Consider the following 18,767-nt stretch of genomic DNA (forward strand, 5'->3'; position numbering starts at 1 on the left):
CGTAAGATCAGCTTTCAGCGCTTATTTCTCATTCACATTCACTACTATTAGTGTAGGTTAGCACCAAAAGACAATTTCTGAAGAAATATGTCTCATGAAATGATTTATCAATAATATTAATGTATTTAATGTATTATTAAAGTAAGTCTTCTCATCCGCACCTATCCATCTCTACTTTCAAGTCAGGGCTTGTTCATGATAAAAGACAGGTCTAATCACTTTGTAATTCTAATTTTCCTTTGGTATAGTAGACAAATTATCAAGCAGCAGCTTCCTCCAGTTTTTAATATATTAATAAAACCACTTCATGTTTCTTCCCCATTTATATTCTTACAGGTAAAATTCCATTACAATGAATTCTCTTGGATAACCAAATTGATTTGCTGTAGCAAATTCACTGTTAGAGAGAAGTTATTTTATATATACTATATAGCTTTCAGTATCAATTTATTACAAAGATGCTAGGTTTCAGGAAGTGAAAACCAGCACCTGAAGTCAGTAAAAAGTGACACGCATACAATTCTTTCCATCAAGATCAGAGATCACTGTGTAGTATGGTGCTCTTTATTTTGAAATTTTACATGTAAAATTACAGAACAATCAATAAGTAATTTATTTCTCTCCTTCATATAACAAAGTTTCCAACAAAGTACTTTTACACCAGTTTATTCTTCATAAATAAATCACTATTATAACTGACTGCTAAGTCGCTTCAGTCGTGTCCGACTCTGTGCAACCCCATAGACGCCAGCCCACCAGGCTCCCCCATCCCTGGGATCCTCCAGGCAAGAACACTGGAGTAGGTTGCCATTTCCTTCTCCAATGCATGAAAGTGAAAAGTGAAAGTGAAGTCACTCAGTCGTGTCTGACTCCTAGTGACTCCAAGGACTGCAGCCTACCAGGCTCCTCCACCCATGGGATTTTCCAGGCAAGAGTATTATAACTGACTACTTACTGAGAAATAAAAATATTTGAATTTCTTAAAAAAATACAGAGCCCTTCTTGATTAACAGAATTTGTTTTAATAGGACTTTATCTAGAGTATCTTATACTTTAGACAAGGAACCATTAAGACAAAGTCAATGACAAAGAATTTATATGACTACATCACACATTTCAGGAAACAAACACGAAGAAACAATTTAAGGCTGCCCAGTAATAGCTTCTCATAAAACCCAGTGAACCTTACAACTGTAATTAGACTTCAAAGAGACGAAAATATTAGTCTATGTTGAGCCAAGATTAGGAAATCTTCCACTGTTGACATTTTCATGTTCTTAGTCTTTCAATCAAATAATCAGCCTGTAATTAAAAAAATACCATATCTTTAGTCTAATTATCATAGCCTATATGAAATAATTTTACTGGCACTTCTATTATAATAAGCCACAACAGAAGAGCTGGATACTACATATTCTTTTCCTAAAAATCTTACAAAAACTCTCAGTTGGTTTTAAACTATGGTAAAGGTGTTTATTTAATATTTTGTATATAAATAGGCAGATTTTTATCCACATTGCCTATTTGTCAGAAAGTTTCAAAAAGAAAAAGAAATACATCACACTAAAGTTTTAGAAAGTAAACTAAGGGGGCTTCCCTAGTGGCTCAGCAGTAAAAGAACCCACCTGCACATGCCGGGGACAAGAGTTCAACCCCTGGCCAGGGAGGGTCCCGCCGGCTGTGGGGCCACTGAGCCTGTGAACCACAACCACTGGCCTGCTCTCCAGAGCCCAGGAGCTGCAACTCCCGAGCCCACGTGCCACGACTGCCGGAGCCTGTGTCCCGAGCCCACGTGCCACGACTGCGGAAGCCCGTGTCCCGAGCCCACGTGCCAGGACTGTGGAAGCCGGTGTCCCGAGCCCACGTGCCACAACTGCGGAAGCCGGTGTCCCGAGCCCACGTGCCAGGACTGCGGAAGCCCGTGCACCCTAGAGCCTGTGCTCCACAGACAGGCCACCGCAATGAGCAGAGAGCGGCTCCCCCTCACCACAACTAGAGAAAAGCCCGTGCAGCAACCAAGACCCAGCACAGCCAAAGCTCAGTAAGAACTGTTTTTCTAAAAATCAAGAAGTAAACTCTATATGGAGGAACTTGAAAAGCATTTTACTAAGTGAAAGAAGTGAAAAGGCTATATACAATATGGCTCTAACTATATGATATTCTGGAAAAGGCAAAACTGGAGACTTAAAAAAAAAAATCAGTGGTTACCAGAGGTTAAGGGGCAGGGAGAAACGAACGATCAGGGCACAGAGGATTTTTAGGGCACTTTAACTACTCTGCATGGTACTACAGTGTTGGATATATGTTATGATACATTTGTCCAAAGCCACAGTATATACTACACAAAGAATGAACCCTAATAAAAACTATGGACTTTGAGAGATAATGATATCAATGTAGTTTCACGGATTATAACAAATTTGTCACTGTGGTGTACAATGTTGATAGTGGGAGAGATTGTGAGTACGTGGGGACACAGGATATATGGGAACGCTCTGAACTTTCAATTCAATTTTGCTGTGAACCTAAAATTCTTTAAAAAAAAAAATCTGTTTAAAAAAGAATAAAAACTAAGGTCTTCTAGTTAAATTATTTCAGATACTTTACTCAGTCATCTTATATATCTGGAATACTATATAAGATTTCAGAATAAATGTTAACATCTTTATTTTTATTTTTTCAGAGTCTCATAATATATACTTAATATCTATATTTAAGAAGAGTTCAGATTCCCAGGATGAACCATTAACAGATATAACTTTGTTCATTCATTTTTTTCCCAACTAAAAAATCTTGTAAGGAATACAGTTTAGAAATTATAAAAATATATTTAAATTGTCTTATTATAAGACATAATATAGAAAATTAGAAATACAGATTTTTTTAAGAATGCCTCTTTTTTATCATACCAATCTTTTAAAGAGACCACACCAGCTTCCCACAAAATGTCCAGTTTTTTAATCTGAAGTACACATACGTCTTGGCTTCCCAGGTGGCTCCAGTGGTAAGGAACTCATCTGCCAGTGCAGGAGGTGAAACAGACGGGGATTCGATTCCTAGGTTAGGAAGATCCCTTAGAGGAAGGTATGGCTATCCACGCCAGTATTCCTGCCTGGAAAATTCCATGGACAGAGGAGCCTGGCAGGTTACAGCCCATGGGGTCACACAGAGTTGGACATGACTGAAGCAACTTAGCATGCACACACATACATCTTAAATATATTTTTAATTAAATAAAATAATCTGGACAAGTTGAAGAAAGAGATAATAAGTCTGAAATACGAAGTTTCTCAAAATCAAATGTATTTTCATTTCTTCTGTAATATGGCTATAATAATAATATATATTAACTAATGGTAATTACTTAATTTGTAATTTGATGGTTTTTCAGATTTAGCTGCTACAGGTCACCTTATCATCATGGACATATAAGAAACTGGTAAATTACTAGTCAAGTGGCCCTGGAAAGACAGAGTCATTTAATAACAAAGCTTGACTGTCAGGTTACAAGCTTATAATCAGTAGAATTCTATTCTACTGTTGCTCTAGCAAAGCAGAATTCTGCAGTTTTTTAGACTCACAGCTTCAACTTCAGGTTTAGCAGCTGATGCTACTTGCCTCTGTTTCTACAAAGAGGCTAATGATGAGAGAGGCTGCATTTACTGAGCCCTTACTATCTGCAAGGTACAGTTTTGAGCACTTTGTGCACATGTGTGTGTTTGTGTGTGTGTGTGCTTAGTCACTCAGTTGTGTCCAACTCTTTGCAACCCCATGGACTACAGCCTACCTAGCTCCTCTGTCAACTGAATTTTCCAGGCAAGAATACTGGAGCGGGTTGCCATTTCCTTCTCCACGGGATCTTCCTGATCCAGGGATCAAACCTTTGGCTCCTGCACCTCCTGCATTGGCAGGCGGACTCCTTACCACTGCACCATGTTAATTAAATAATCAATCCTCTTCTGAACCCTGGAGGCAGGCACTATTAACCGTAAGTCAGTAGACAAAAAGCTTGGGCCTTAAAAAGTTTAAGTAACTTGCACATGGTCACTTGAATAACTAATGGAGCCAGAATTCAGAACTATTAATGCTACAAACTTCTATATCATATCCTCTGCTTACAATTCAGAGCCTTCACCACGGTATCTCTTCCTACAGATCTGATGACCTGGAAAGTCCCCCAAATTAAAAAGATTATTTTGGATATGTGCAAATAGTACATTAAAACAGATGACCAAATCTATAAGAAGTGTAAATGTCTACTGTTGCCAAGAAAAGAAAAACTACAACCAAAAGGACAAATATTTTTGTATGCTGCTAGCGTAACAATAATACTCACTGTGATAAACCAATAGGAATTCACTCTATAAACCAATCTTGACATGAAGCTCAGCTGATCAGCTGGTGCCAGAACATGAAGGTGCAAGTGGGCAATGGAACAGAATGGTGACACATGGAAACCCATTCTGAAACAGAAAAGTACGAGGTAGCTGACAGATTAGTTTACAACTACATTTTCAGGTTAAAACACATAAATATTAAGGATACCCAAAACAGGTTATTTAACTTCTATGCAGAGTACATCATGAGAAACGCTGGACTGGAAGAAACACAAGCTGGAATCAAGACTGCCGGGAAAAGTATCAATAACCTCAGATATGCAGATGACACCACCCTTATGGCAGAAAGTGAAGAGGAACTAAAAAGCCTCTTGATGAAAGTGAAAGAGGAGAGTGAAAAAGTTGGCTTAAAGCTCAACATTCAGAAAATGAAGATCATGGCATTCGGTCCCATCACTTCATGGCAAATAGATGGGGAAACAGTGGGATCAGTGTCAGACTGCATTTTTAGGGGTTCCGAAATCACTGCAGATGATGATTGCAGCCATGAAATTAAAAGACGCTTACTCCTTGGAAGGAAAGTTATGACCAACCTGGATAGTATATTCAAAAGCAGAGACATTACTTTGCCGACTAAGGTCCGTCTAGTCAAGGCTATGGTTTTTCCAGTGGTCATGTATGGATGTGAGAGTTGGACTGTGAAGAAAGCTGAGTGCTGAAGAATTGATGCTTTTGAACTGTGGTGTTGGAGAAGACTCTTGAGAGTCCCTTGGACTGCAAGGAGATCCAACCAGTCCATTCTGAAGGAGATCAGCCCTGGGATTTCCTTGGAAGGAATGATGCTAAAGCTGAAACTCCAGTACTTTGGCCACCTCATGCGAAGAGTTGACTCATTAGAAAAGACTCTGATGCTGGGAGGGATTGGGGGCAGGAGGAGAAGGGGACGACAGAGGATGAGATGGCTGGATGGCATCACTGACTCGATGGACGTGAGTCTGAGTGAACTCCGGGAGTTGGTGATGGACAGGGAGGCCTGGCGTGCTGCGATTCATGGGGCCGCAAAGAGTCGGACACGACTGAGCGACTGAACTGAACTGAAGGTAGACAGATTACCACTCAAACAACTCTTCCACTGTTTTTCTACATGAACTTCAGAGTATTCACACAGTTCTTCCTCATGTTGAAGTTCACAGTAAGATAAAGCCTTCATCAAGAAAAGCTTTCACAGAATATTATGGCACTGTATAACTCTTATGAATTCTGAGCTGGCATTATGTCTTACTTCCATTCTTATCCCTGGTGGCTCAGACGGTAAAGCGTCTGTCTACAATGCGGGAGATCTAGGTTCGATCCCTGGGTTGGGAAAATCCCGTGGAGAAGGAAATGGCAATCCACTCCAGGACTATTGCCTGGAAAATCCCATAGATGGAGGAGCCTGGTAGGCTACAGTCCATGGGGTGGTAAAGAGTCGGACACAACTGAGCGACTTCACTTTCACTTTCAGTTCTTATCATATTCTGTTTAATTTTCCTAAAAAATGCCGAGTCACTGGACACTGAGTAGAAGTCGGGAGTCCTTAGTTCTAAGACATGACCAGTAGATGGCATGCTTTCTCCTAAATAAAGTGGTCATTTCCTTACTATCACTAAACAAACTTTGTCATCACTTTTAAGTTTCTTGAATACTAAAAGTTAGATTTTTTTCCCTAAGGAAATTCAATTTATACACAGTTTTATCGGAATGCACATACTCAACAAAAGACTAATTTTCCCTGCCCACTGCTTGAATATACCTGTCTGTCCAAACTGCAAGTGGCAATTATTAGAAGATGCTGAGATGTGAAAAGAAGTTCTGTTCATTAAATTTACTAGTGAACAATATGTTCACTTTCAGGAAAACTGCATTTAGACCATGAACTCTGCATCTCTACTTTCATTTTCCCGAGGAAATAACATTTGAGGAAAACAAACTGTATGTATTGGTTTCTATATGGAAATATACGAACCTTGTATTTGCAAAATCAGTGAAATTATTCCTCTCTAGAATGGCTTTTCCAACAGTCACCATGTTCTCAACTGTAAAACAGGAAAGAAACTACATTATGCTCTAGGAGACGTTAAGTTCATTCCCTAGTTATTAACCCAAACTTTTAGATCCTAGTAAAAAGTCATATCAAATGGATACACATTTAAAGACTTCTTCAACAGCTCTAAGTTACTATGACGTTTGCTGATCAACACCTCAAACGAAGGTGCAACCTATCACAAACTACCACACAAGAGCTGACTCTAAACAGCTCTTGAGGGATATTATCAAGTGATACCACAGGACATCTGATCCTACTGTGGTCTAATTCTAATCATAAGGAAACCAAGTATCTATACAAAACTTGTCTGAGTTAAGAAGACAAGAGAACTTTGAACTTGCTTTTGAACTCAAATTAGGAATATGACACCGCTTTATACTAGCCCCGCTGTGACTAAATGTTTGTTTTTCTTCTAAACTCTCATCTGCCTTAGCATCTTAGTCTCAGTGTCTCACGGGCTTCAGATGGGATATGCTTCCCCATTAAAACATTTTTGGCAACCTGGTACCTTCAAGCACAATGCCAAACTTCAGATCCCTTTTGTTTCTGAATTGGTGTAATCAAGCATTTACAAAGGGAAGAAGTGAGAGAATCTGCAGAGGATAGTTTTAAAAGAGGTTTAAAATCATTGCTATCAGTTTGCTTCTCTTAAATCAGGCTTGAGTGGGAAGGCTTCCATGACAAGGTCGGTACCATTCAGTCAAAAAAAAAAGCCTAAGCGAGACTGTATCTTGTTTTCTTTCACAAGACTCCCAAGATTCGAGGGGGTGGGGTAAGGTTAAATTAGGAGGCTGAGATTAACATACATACATTACTATATGTAAAACAGATAACCAACAGGGACCTACTGTTGTATAACACAGGGAACTACACTCAGTATTTTGTTATAACCTGTAAGGAAGAAGAATTTGAAAAAGAATATATATACATACACGTATAACTGAATCGCTATGCTGTATACCTGAAACTAACACAGTATTGAAAATCAACTATACTTCAATGAAAAAATTTTAAAGTAAGAAGAGAGAGATGGTAGAAGCGTGTAATAAGATAGAGATGGTAGTCCATGTAATAAGATAGAGAAGGACTTTTAGCACCATAAATCTAGTCCAGAGATCTTAATTGGATGACAAATTAAACTGAAAATATTCAGAAGAACGTTGCCTAGTTTCTGGTTCAGTATGGAGACCTGTGTGATTATTCAACTTGCTTTTGCTTTCAACATTAAAACCATTCTCGAAAGTATAATTTGAGAAAAAAAATACCCCCAAGATGCCAAACATTTGAATAAATAAAAGACTGTTTTTTCTTTTAATTTCTTTAAAGGACATATGACTATTTAATCATTTTAACAGTAACATGGCATTATAAAGTATATAGATGAAATATAAATGACAATAACACTACAAAGTGTTGCAAAGTTTCTCATATTTTGAATTGATACAATGCTAACTCTAAGTAGGCTGTTTTAATTGCAGGATGTGTGTTTTAATTTCACTATAGCAACTACTTCAAAAAAATACAAAGAAAATTGGCTAAAATGACAGGAGAAAAATTAAAGTGGAATATTAAAAGTATGCTTGAAAAAAAAAAAGTATGTTTGATCAACCACAGAAAGGCAGGAAAGAAGAAACAGGGCAACAAAAAGCAAGTGGGACAAATAGAAAACAAATGGCAAGATGGCAGACCTAAATCCAACTATGTCAATAGTTATATTAAATGTTTCTGAACTAAATGCTCCTATTAAAAGACAGCGATTTCCACATTATGTTGTTTTTTTTAAATGCCAGACGCAATTACATTGCTATCTTCACGTCTTTAAATATACATATTCAATTTATTATAAGTAAAGGATAGAAGAGGCTTCCCTGGCAGCTCAGTGGTAAAGAATCCGCCTGCCAATGCAGGGGACACAGCGTCCATCCCTCGGTAGGAAAGCTCCAGTGGAAAAGAAAATGGCAACCCACTCCAGTGTTCTTGCCAGGGAAATCCCACGGACAGAGAAGCCTGACAGGCTACAGTCCACGGGGTCTCAAAGAGTTGGATACAACTTAATGACTAAACAACAACAACACAAGGATAGAAAAAGATGCCCAAGGCTAACAGTAAGTAATAAGAAAGTTGCTGCTACTGCTGCTGCTAAATCGCTTCAGTCGTGTCCGACTCTGTGCGACCCCACAGACGGCAGCCCACCAGGCTCCGCCGTCCCTGGGATTCTCCAGGCAAGAACACCGGAGTGGGTTGCCATTTCCTTCTTCAGTGCATGAAAGTGAAGTCACTGAGTCGTGTCCAACTCTCAGTGACCCCACGGACTGCAGCCTACTAGGCTCCTCTGTCCATGGGATTTTCCAGGCAAGAGTACTGGAGTGGGGTGCCCCTGCCTTCTCCTAATAAGAAAGTTGGGAGTATCTAAATTAATATCATACAAAATAGACACAAGAAGTACTTTCAGAGATTAAAAAGGAACATTTTATAATGATAAAAATAGATCATTGAGAAGACATGACCATCATGTTATGCATTCACTAAAATCAGATCCAAACTACATTAAAGCAAAACCAATTGTCTCGTTCCTGTTTCATTGATATCTGCTCTATTATTTCCTTCTTTATGCTTACTTTGATCTGATTTTGCTCGCCTCTTTCTAGTGTCCTAAACTGAAAACAGATCATTGATTTTATACCTCCCTTTCTAACATAAGCACTTAAAGCTATAAATTTTACTCTATACACTTTAGCTACATTCTATAATCCTTTGATATATGTTTCTATTACCAATCAATTCAAAATATTGAACTATTTAGAAGTTACTTAAAAGTGTAATGTAATGACAATGTAATTCCATTGTCATCAGACAACATATAAGGTTTTGATCATTTGAAAATGTACTGAGACTTTATTTATTGTCCAGAATATATCTTGGTTAACATGTGCTCACAAAAAAATATGTATTCTATAGTTAGGTGAAGTTCTATTAATGTTAATTATAGTCACAGGGCTTGACACTGTTACTAAGCTCTTCTATATGGTTATTATTTTCCCAACTTTAAAGACTATAAAAAATTAATTGCAAGGACTTTTAAAGGTTTATTATGAAGATATTCAAATATACACAAAATCAGTAAAAATAGTTTTATAAAATGAAATCCAAAACATCTACTATGCTGCTTCAAAATTAGTAACATTTGATTTGCACAGTTATAAAAGCTTTCGAGAAGAAATATTAGAAAAAGAAAAGCAAGCATAAACACATTTCTTCCTCTTAAAAAAAAAACAAAGTAAATACTTAAGGGGCTTCCCTGATGGCTCAGTGGTAAAGTGTCTGCCTGCCAGCGCAGGAGAAATAAGTTCGATCCACGTGCCACAGAGCAGTTAGGCCCGTGTGCCACAACTACTGAGCCTGGCCACGAGTTAATAAATGTTGAGGTTTGATGATAAGTATGTAAAGGTTATACTAAATATTTTCTTTAATTTTGTATATATTGGAAATTTTTCATAATGAAAGTTTAAAAAGCCACATGCTCCTTTATCACAATACCTGTCTAACCTATTTCAACTGTCACTGCCATCACTGATGCCAGTTCAAGATGATATGACTGTGAAGAATGCCACCATCCACTTACTGAGTTCTATGTGATCTTTCTTTAGATATCTGCAGTTTTCAAAATGCTTCTTTGGCACCACAAGATAATGATGAGGTGCTGCTGGCTTGATATCTTTGAAGCAAACTAGGTCTTCATTCTAAAGGAAAAAAAAAGTGTCATTTGTTAGTGAATTTTTAAAAAGAATTTCCTAATGCAGTTGAGGCATGTATTAAACATCATAAATCTCAGTCTGATATGGAAATGGTACTTATGTTACAGCTAATCTCCATTGGGCAATTTTGTGATTATGCATTATATCCATAAAGACAAGCTTTAGCTTCTTTCATGAGACACTCATTTATCCCAGAGAAGAAAAAGACTTATATAAAGTCAATTTCAAGGAAACAATTATGAATGAAGCTATTAAATTCATTACTATAATCCAAAATTTTTTTTAAATCTCATTATATATTTCTCCATCTCTACCCTAAGGTTTGTCTCCTCCTAATATGTACTTTTAAAGGTTTGACTACAGAATCAAAGCAGGTTTGATAAATATTTTAAATTTAGTTTTTTTCTAAAGTCACATTTTCTTCAATTATAGCATCATCTAGCATCTACATGGGATTACATTTTAAAGCTTTTTCTACAAAATTTTTTTTTAATTTGCCACTTTACAGCATTAAAAAAGACTCAAAATATTGAAAACAAACTCCAGTATATTGTGCTAAGATATGTATGGCATCTCTTTTCTGTTTTATACACTCTATACAGCAATGTAAGGAAAAACAAAATAGAAACAAAACAGTGAATCTTTCAACCTATTAACATTTGAGTTTCAAGCTTTTCCAAGAGAAAAATCTATATTCCCTAAATAAGCTTATTCAATTTCTCATACTTAAAAATTAAGTAAAAACTAAAATCAGTATCAATAATCATAGTTTCCCTCAGAAACAATGACAGAATGCACTGTTGCTCATTAGTTCTCCATTCCAAGAACTAAAATTCAACTGGGACAAGGGCCTCATATGCATACCAATAATCTTGATTTCAACAAGAATAATGATGAAAGGCAATTGTACATGTATCATGAACTCCCTTATCAGTATCCATCAGTTCAGTTCAGTCGCTCAGTCGTGTCTGACTCTTTGTGACCCCATGGACTGCAGCACGCCAGGCCTCCCTGTCCATTACCAACTCCTGGAGTTTACCCAAACTCATGTCCATTGAGTTGGTGATGCCACCCAACCATCTCATCCTCTGTGGTCCCCTTCTCCTGGCGCTTTCAATCTTTCCCAGCATCAGGGTCTTTTCAAATGAGTCAGTTCCTCACATCAGGTGGCCAAAGTATTGGAGTTTCAGCTTCAGCCTCAGACCTTCCAATGAATATTCAGGACTGACTTCCTTTAGGATGGACTGGTTGGATCTCCTTGCAGTCCAAGGGGCTCTCAAGAGTTTTCTCCAACACCACAGTTCAAAAGCATCAATTCTTTGGCACTCAGCTTTCTTTATAGTCCAACTCTCACATCCATATGACTACTGGAAAAACCATAGCTTTGACTAGCTTTGACCTTTGTTGGCAAAGTAATGTCTCTGCTTTTTAATATGTTGTCTAGGTTGGTCATAGCTTTTCTTCCAAAGAGCAAGTGTCTTTTAATTTCATGGCTGCAGTCACCATCTGCAGTGATTCTGGAGCCCAAAAAAATAAGGTCTGTCACTGTTTCCCCATCTATTTGCCGTAAAGTGGTCAGTATCCATACTGCTCATCTAAAATTTATTTGGCTGCATCAGATCTTAGCTGTAGCACACAGGATCTCTGTTGTGTTATATGGACGCTTTTGTTGAGGCACACAGGCATGGGCTCCAGCTCAGTAGTTGTGGTGCACGGGCCCAGCTGTTCCAGGGCACGTGAGATCTTAGTTCCCCGACCAGGGATCAAACCCGTGTCCCCTGCATTAGCAGGTGGATTCTTAACCACTGGACTACTAGGGAAGGCCTCAAATGCCACCTTCTTGGCGAAGCATTTCCTTCCTAAAACTTTAAAACTGCATCCCTTTTCTCTTTTGTTGTTCCCCATCTAAGAAACTATGGATTTTATTTATTATGTTGCTTATTGTCTATTTCCTGTGAGTGGAATGTAAGCGCCACGAGGACGGGGAGTTTTGCTCATTTTATTTGTTGCTGTATCCCAATGCCTCCAGCAGTGTCTGGCACACAGAAGGCACTCATGTAAATACTGAGTAATGGACAGGGGACTAAATTCCTCTCTACCAGGGACAAAGCTCTACCTCTTGCGGCCAGTTTAAACATCTCTCCATTGGTACCTGCCCATCGTGATTTAAGCACACCAAAGACTTCCCTGTTTTATAAAACTTTCTCTTAACTCCACCACCTCCTGTAGTTACCACTATCTCTCCCTTCTCCCCAAGACTGCCAAACTTCCTTCAGAAGTCGTCTGTCTTTGCTGTCTTCAATGTTTTAGGTTGAATCTCAAGGTTTTTATCAACGATCTGCCCACTGCCTCATCACTGCACTGCAGTTGTTCTCCTGAAGGTCAGCGGTCATTACCCCGGGGACAAAACTAGTTCTAATCTAAGTTGGTCTCTCTGCATGCATACTGGAGAGTCATCCAACCCAGATATGAGGATGAGGGAAGGTAGCTATTGCTGCCAGTTCCTATCTTCTCAACATATTCCTCTCTCTTCGCTTTCCTAGTTTCTCTGTCCCCTTTTCAGGTCTTCATCCTCTGCCTTTCTCTTACGATGTTAGTGTTCTTTAGAGTTCTGTGCAGGGATCCCTTCACTACCCTAAAAATATGTCCTAGGTGATCTTATTAATTTCCCTCTTTTCAATTTCCACCTATAAGCTGGCAGTTCCTATCATCTGGGCTAGCGATGCAGACCTCTCCATTGTCAGACTCCTAATTATTCCTAAATTGATCTGCTTTTCTTCATCCCCATTACTACATTTTAAATCAGGCTAGACTACCTCAACAGCTTCATAACCAGTCTCTATGCCTCCAGCCTGGCCCTCTCCAAATCACCCTTCCCCAGGGTACCAGATGATCTTTCAAAGATCAAACGTTTTCATGGACCTCAACCCTTTTCTTCCAACTCAGCATGAACAGTAGCAATAAACTGTGGCGCTTCCTTCCCCTCACTCTTCATATAAAGCCCAAACTGCTTAACATGAAGTACAACAGCCTTAATAACTTGGCCCTCGCCTACCTCTCCACCCTCAGTTTTTACCACTCACCCCTTCAAACTCTATGCTCCAGTTAGATTGAATTTCTATTCGCCTGTGGCAGAGACCAAACCGCGGAAGGTTCTCTTTACCCAAGACATTGTTCTCTCCTCCTCCTCACCTGACCATGCTTATTTTTTCATGTCTCACTTCCTCTGGAAGGTCTTCCCTAACCCTTCAAATCTGGTCAGGTGCCCCTCCCACGGGCCTTGCAAAATACTGCAGGTGGTAAAACCATCTCACCATAGCACGGAGCACACTATCAGCTGCCTCTTCTGTCGGTACTGACTCCACCCTTTATGTTATAAAATGTAGACAGGGACTGCTGGCCTTTATTTACCTTGCTCAGCACTGAATCTCCAACAGTGCTTAGAAGGAATTCAATTTACTTTTAACCAATGAATGATTATTACAAAACAAAAACAAAGCCCAGAATCTTTGGAGCTGATTCTTTCAAAAGACTGTTTCTTTAAAGGCGAGTCAAGCAGGTAGACGAAAGTACCTACCCGATACCTGTTTTAAAATATCTGAGCAAAGTCTAAATGCTTTGAAAATTTCCCCAACTGATAATAACACTTCTAAGGAACTGTGGAAATCAGAATGCATTAACTAATAGTGTGACCACGGACCACTTCTGCCAGCCTATTTTCAGCGGATCTAACAAATGGGCTTGTCACAGTCACCATTATCTATTTTCTACTAGTTTGTTTTCAGAATCAGTATTTGCAGAATGTAAAGGCAGTGTCTAGAAGAGTGGGGGGAGGTGGGGCAGGGGGAGGTTCCTTTAATAAAATCAGAGGTCACTATTGTCCACCGACCACCTTGGCAGCTGCGGAGAGAGGTTTTATCTCTACATTTTCTCCCCTTAGAACAGTAAACGAGGCTGGCGACACTCCCGGCGCCTAGAGAAACAAGCCTGTCTCTATCACTAGGACACCCAGCCTCCTCCAGCTCCATTTACGCAGGACCGTCCCCACCCGATCCACGCCGGCGAGGCCCCCCTAAGCTGAGGCGCCCTAAGCGGAGCCCCCCGAGGGCGTTCCGGATCCCACCCGCGCCGGGTCGCGCGTCGCAGCCCACCTCACAGTGCAGGAGTTCGGTGCCGGGGTCCTGGTGCGCCGCGATCCGGCAGAACACGCACTTGCTACTGTAGTTCGCGAGCTCCGGGGACTCTGCGGTGACCGCGGGGGTCTCCCCTGGGGATCCCGCCGGTTGGGCAGCCGCCACTGGCTCAGAGCGGGCACACGACTTCCCTAAACCGCATTCCTCCTCCTCCATCATCGCACCCGCTCGTCTGCGCCGCTGAGAGGCTTCTCCGGGACAACAGGGCCTCCTGCAGAGTTCGCCTCCTGCACCTCCTAGATTTTACCTCGAGGCGTCGCCCCTTGTCTGGCGCTGGGCCGGGCAGGGACTGGGCACCGCGCGGATCCAGGGCCACCGGAGCCGCAAGGCGACTCGCCGCGAAGCCGCAGAAGCCAGAGGCTGGCCTTCACGCTGACTGCCACTCGGGGGCGCGCAAGGACGCGGCACGGAAGAGCCGCCGCCGCCGGCGGCAGCCGCCCATCCCCGTGCGTCTCGGTGGTAACGACGCAGGACTTCCGCCACAACGCCGGCTCGCGCCCCACGCCGCGATGACCTCACGTTCGCGCTCTACCCGGGGGCCAACTGGAACTTATTGAAGGTCTTCTCCCTGAGCCCAGTAACATAAAGTACCTCGAGTGTATAGCGATGTCTTAAAATTTTAAAAAAAAAATTTTTTTTTAATTCGTAGGTTTTACGAGAATGAACATTTCTAGAGCTTTGTTTTCTACACAGACTATTTTCGATACTTTGGGTATCCATTTAATACCATGATAATTTTAGGTGATAAGGCTCAAAATATCAAAACAGAACTTCACACCTGTTTTTACCTTTTGTTGTTATTATTGACAGCACCAGCTAGATCAAAATAGTGGGCTTTATCTCATTCTTCATACACAGATAAATGCGGAATCCTGTAGTTTATAGTCTGACATATTCCGGAACTTCATAGAAATTGACGAGGAATTGACCTAGAAACTTCAAGAAATTGACAAGAAATTCAGGCAGGGCTTTCTTGGGAGTTGTGCTTCGGGAAAGAGCGAAAAATGAGTAACACATTCCCTTGCTGGCTCCCTGGGTTGGGAGGGGCGCATGAGTTGGTCCCTTAAATGGGATGAGGGCCGGGCCAGATCTGGGGGTCTATCGGCGGGCGGGGGTGGGGGGGGACGTGGCTTAGTAGGTCGGCCCAACCACCCCCACCCTCTTGAGGGTGCTGTGTGCAGGGATCATGAGTAATACTAACACCCTCTTTCTGCTCAGGACATCGCAGAAGTAGCAGCTGGGTTTTTGGTCTTTTTGTACCTTGTTGCTTATAACTTGTTCAGGCTGTACTTCAGTTCAGTTCAGTCCCTCAGTCCTGTCCAACTCTTTGTGACCCCATGGACTGCAGCATGCCAGGCTTCTGGGTCAATCACCAACTCCCTAGAGCTTGCTCAAAACTTGCAAGCAGTTATTTTTAGTCCTTTAGTTTCTTTATATTCTGTTGCTCAAGCAGACATTTGTCCACATGCAAACACTGTAGCAAAGGGTCCCAAGTCCTCAGTCTCTCTCATTCCCCCGCTGTGAGCTTTTGCACCCCTTATTTTTAAGGGTTAAGGGGCTGAAGTTTTCCTCTTCTGAAGCATCTTCTGGCTGGACAAGGGGTCTCAGACCCTAGCTTACATTAGAGGTTTAGAAGTCCCTTGCTGACTGTTTCAAGGACATGTAGGGACCTGGGCCACCCTCTGCTGGAATGGATTGAAACCCTTGAGTCATAATGAGCCTAACTTGAAATTGCTGGAGCCTAGAAGATACAAAGTTAACCAAAAGATTAACCAGACAAGAGCCGAAAAAAGCCACTAACGGGCCTAGAAATGGAAGAAACCAAGTTAACTTTGGGAGTAGGGCTCCTGTCAGTGTTGACCAGACAGTGAGATTGTGTTGCTCTTGCCACAATTGTGACGCCGTTCTGCATGGGTGAGTATTTCTTTAATATTAACATCCACCTGTCCTGTTGCACTGATCCAGGCACAGCAGGAAGTATTAGTTACCAAACAAACTCTGCCTTGTTCTGCCAGAAAGTAACAAAGAGCCAGGCGATTATGAAGAACTATATTAGCTAAAGAGACAAGAGAGGTCTTAGGTCCCATTAAGGCTTGTTCTATCAGTTCCATCACACAACCACACTGTCCGGGTGAAATTTCCCAGTGTTACTTCATGATAAGTTAAGCCTCCGTGTAGAGCTGCCTGTCCTATGACTAGCCCTGCCCTGTGCTAAGATCATTCCTTTTGCTCTCCAGATTTGGGAGTGAGCCAGCCTGGTCCTATTATAGATAATATCCCTCTTATCCCTATAGACCATACAGGACACTCTCACACGAAGTGGACATCATCAGTGCATTTACAGACCATAGTATGAAGGCCTTGGGAAAAGGGCATGGCCTGGCATAACTCCATAACACGATGTTTTGGGTGTCTTCAGAGGAAAACAAACCCTTCAAGGGGGCAAACCCTTCTGAATGTCTTACGATTGTTCAGACCTGATAGTCCCTGAAGGACATAGCTGTTGCTAGTACATATGCAACTAGGAGACCACAAATCTTTATGTTGGTAATTTAGATTATATCACGTTATAAAGGTCTTCATGAAATGCTTCAGTGTGATCTGGTTGGTTTTGTCAGAGTTGACAACTGTAGTCCAGCTCATTATTTGCTCGATGTCCCACAGGCAGGTTGAATTGGATTGACAGGTGGATGAGATATTTCTTTCAACCATTCACACTCCCCTTCCATGTTGTTTAGGAAGACGGAGCCATAGTTTGAAACAGGACACGGGAGGTTGTAAGTACAGTTTCTCCCTACATAAGAGGCAGAATATCTGGTGTAATTCTGTCTCCAGTTGCCGGGGGTTGGGGGGTAGGCATATGAAACAAGTACTATTTGTGCAGTTTAACATAGCGTGCCCCGTGCCTTGGGTCGTTGTATAGGGGATTCAGGTTAAAGCATTGTAATAGCCCCCTGGAAAGTGCAAGCGTGACTAGCAGAGAGGGAAGGGGTGGCAACTGTCCCCAATTTATTTTGTTAATCAATATTGGAACCGGAAGGATCAGGGGAAATGCAAGGGGAGGGCCAGTATCCAGCTGGGGTGGTGAGTGTTGATGGTATATCCAGCATTATTTTAAATGTTCTCTTTTGGACATGATTTTGGAAATGTTGATGAGTGAGTGTTCTCACTATTTTTTCCTGGTTACATGGACTAGTAGGGCACACAGGGTCAATAACAGAGCATCTTGGGGGTGGAGAATTTTCCCTTAAACCAGCATGGACAAGGGAGTTAATTCTCTGGCGAGGGTGGCCGTGCAAAGCAGTAGGATGCAAGCAGCAGCACAGTAGCACAATTGCGAATGGGAGTCCAGCTCACACACCGATTTACTCACCTGTGGATCATGCCTGTGCTTGCAACAGGCATCACAGGCTTTCCCCTGGCTCACAGATGTGTTGCTCTTCTCTCATGACTTGAGGGGTTTTCTCCACATCTAGTACTAAGACAAGGCCTCCCACTGGTCATTTCTGAGCTAAGCCTCAGACCACTCCTGGGGACTACATGGACCCCGAGGACTGCAGGACGAAGCAAGTGTCATGAGCCTCTTGGCAGAGCTTTGCTAAGGTTTTCTCTAAAGGATGGTTCATTTTCTCCACCTTCCCTGAAGACTGGAGGTCTTCAAGTATGGAGGCCAAGAAGTATGTAGCTTGTAATCAGTCCCTAGACCCCATGTGAGCCCCTGTGTGATTTTGGCTATAAAAGGGGGCCTGCTATTGCCCTGGAGGGGAAGTTCAAACCAAGGAATTATTTCTTTTAAAAAGGACTTAGACTTCAGTAGCCTTTTCAGGTAGAGTACGGAAGGCTTCAACCCATCCTGTGAAAATAACAACAAATACACAAGAAGATATAGCCTCACCGCGGGGGCATTTGGGTGAACTCTAACCACCAGCCAGTCTTCCCTGTGTGTGTCCCTTGATGTTGAACCAGCCTGAGTAGCAAAGCGTGGATTGGATGGGTTTGTGAGTTATTACAGGCACACAAATCGTAGGCAAGGGTTACTTGTTTTACTGTTCTTTGGAGCCCCTTTCCTGGAAGAGCCTTTTGCGTCAAGCCCCATAGTACATCCCTGTCACAGTGGCTGGCATCAGGCAAGCTCTTAGCGAGTTTCCATTGTTGAACCTTAGGGATTAGAGCCTCGTGAGCCTTCAGGCCAGCCTGTGCTTCCTTTCTCATAGCCCCATTTCTCAGCATTTTCTTCTTCCTGTGGGGAATACTGAGAAAATCTAGGAAGTTCAAGAGGGCCAGTCACTAGGACCATAATTTGATCAGGTTCTTGTGGTCAAGCTGCCTGTTTTGCAGTTTGATCAGCTTTTGCTGTTCCCGTGGCTCTCAAAAGATCCATCCTTCAGTGGATTAC

At 41.5% G+C, this 18,767-nt stretch overlaps 1 protein-coding gene across 1 annotated transcript; it reads right to left on the bottom strand.

Moving 5' to 3' along the window:
- Positions 1 to 542: 542 nt before the first annotated feature.
- On the bottom strand, positions 543 to 14,733 carry HINT3 (histidine triad nucleotide binding protein 3). The gene is made up of 5 exons (XM_027972326.2): positions 14,330 to 14,733; positions 10,046 to 10,163; positions 6,343 to 6,412; positions 4,337 to 4,463; positions 543 to 1,302 (listed from the first exon to the last, which is right to left on the bottom strand). Exons 1-5 carry the CDS (start codon positions 14,528 to 14,530, stop codon positions 1,270 to 1,272), a joined length of 549 nt encoding a protein of 182 aa, XP_027828127.1. The 5' UTR covers positions 14,531 to 14,733; the 3' UTR covers positions 543 to 1,269.
- Positions 14,734 to 18,767: the final 4,034 nt, after the last annotated feature.

The sequence above is a fragment of the Ovis aries genome, chromosome 8 (genome assembly GCF_016772045.2).
Source record: "Ovis aries strain OAR_USU_Benz2616 breed Rambouillet chromosome 8, ARS-UI_Ramb_v3.0, whole genome shotgun sequence".
Lineage (NCBI taxonomy): Eukaryota > Metazoa > Chordata > Mammalia > Artiodactyla > Bovidae > Ovis > Ovis aries.

Bases quoted from the DNA above. Each gene is read 5' to 3' on its own strand.
- HINT3 (XM_027972326.2), bottom strand. From the start codon at position 14,530: ATGATGGAGGAGGAGGAATGCGGTTTAGGGAAGTCGTGTGCCCGCTCT. The intron at 10,164-14,329 runs GTGGGCTGCGAC...TTTTTCCTTTAG, and splicing joins CCGAACTCCTGCACTGTGAG to AATGAAGACCTAGTTTGCTT. The intron at 4,464-6,342 runs GTTCGTATATTT...TTTCTGTTTCAG, and splicing joins ACTGATTTTGCAAATACAAG to AATGGGTTTCCATGTGTCAC.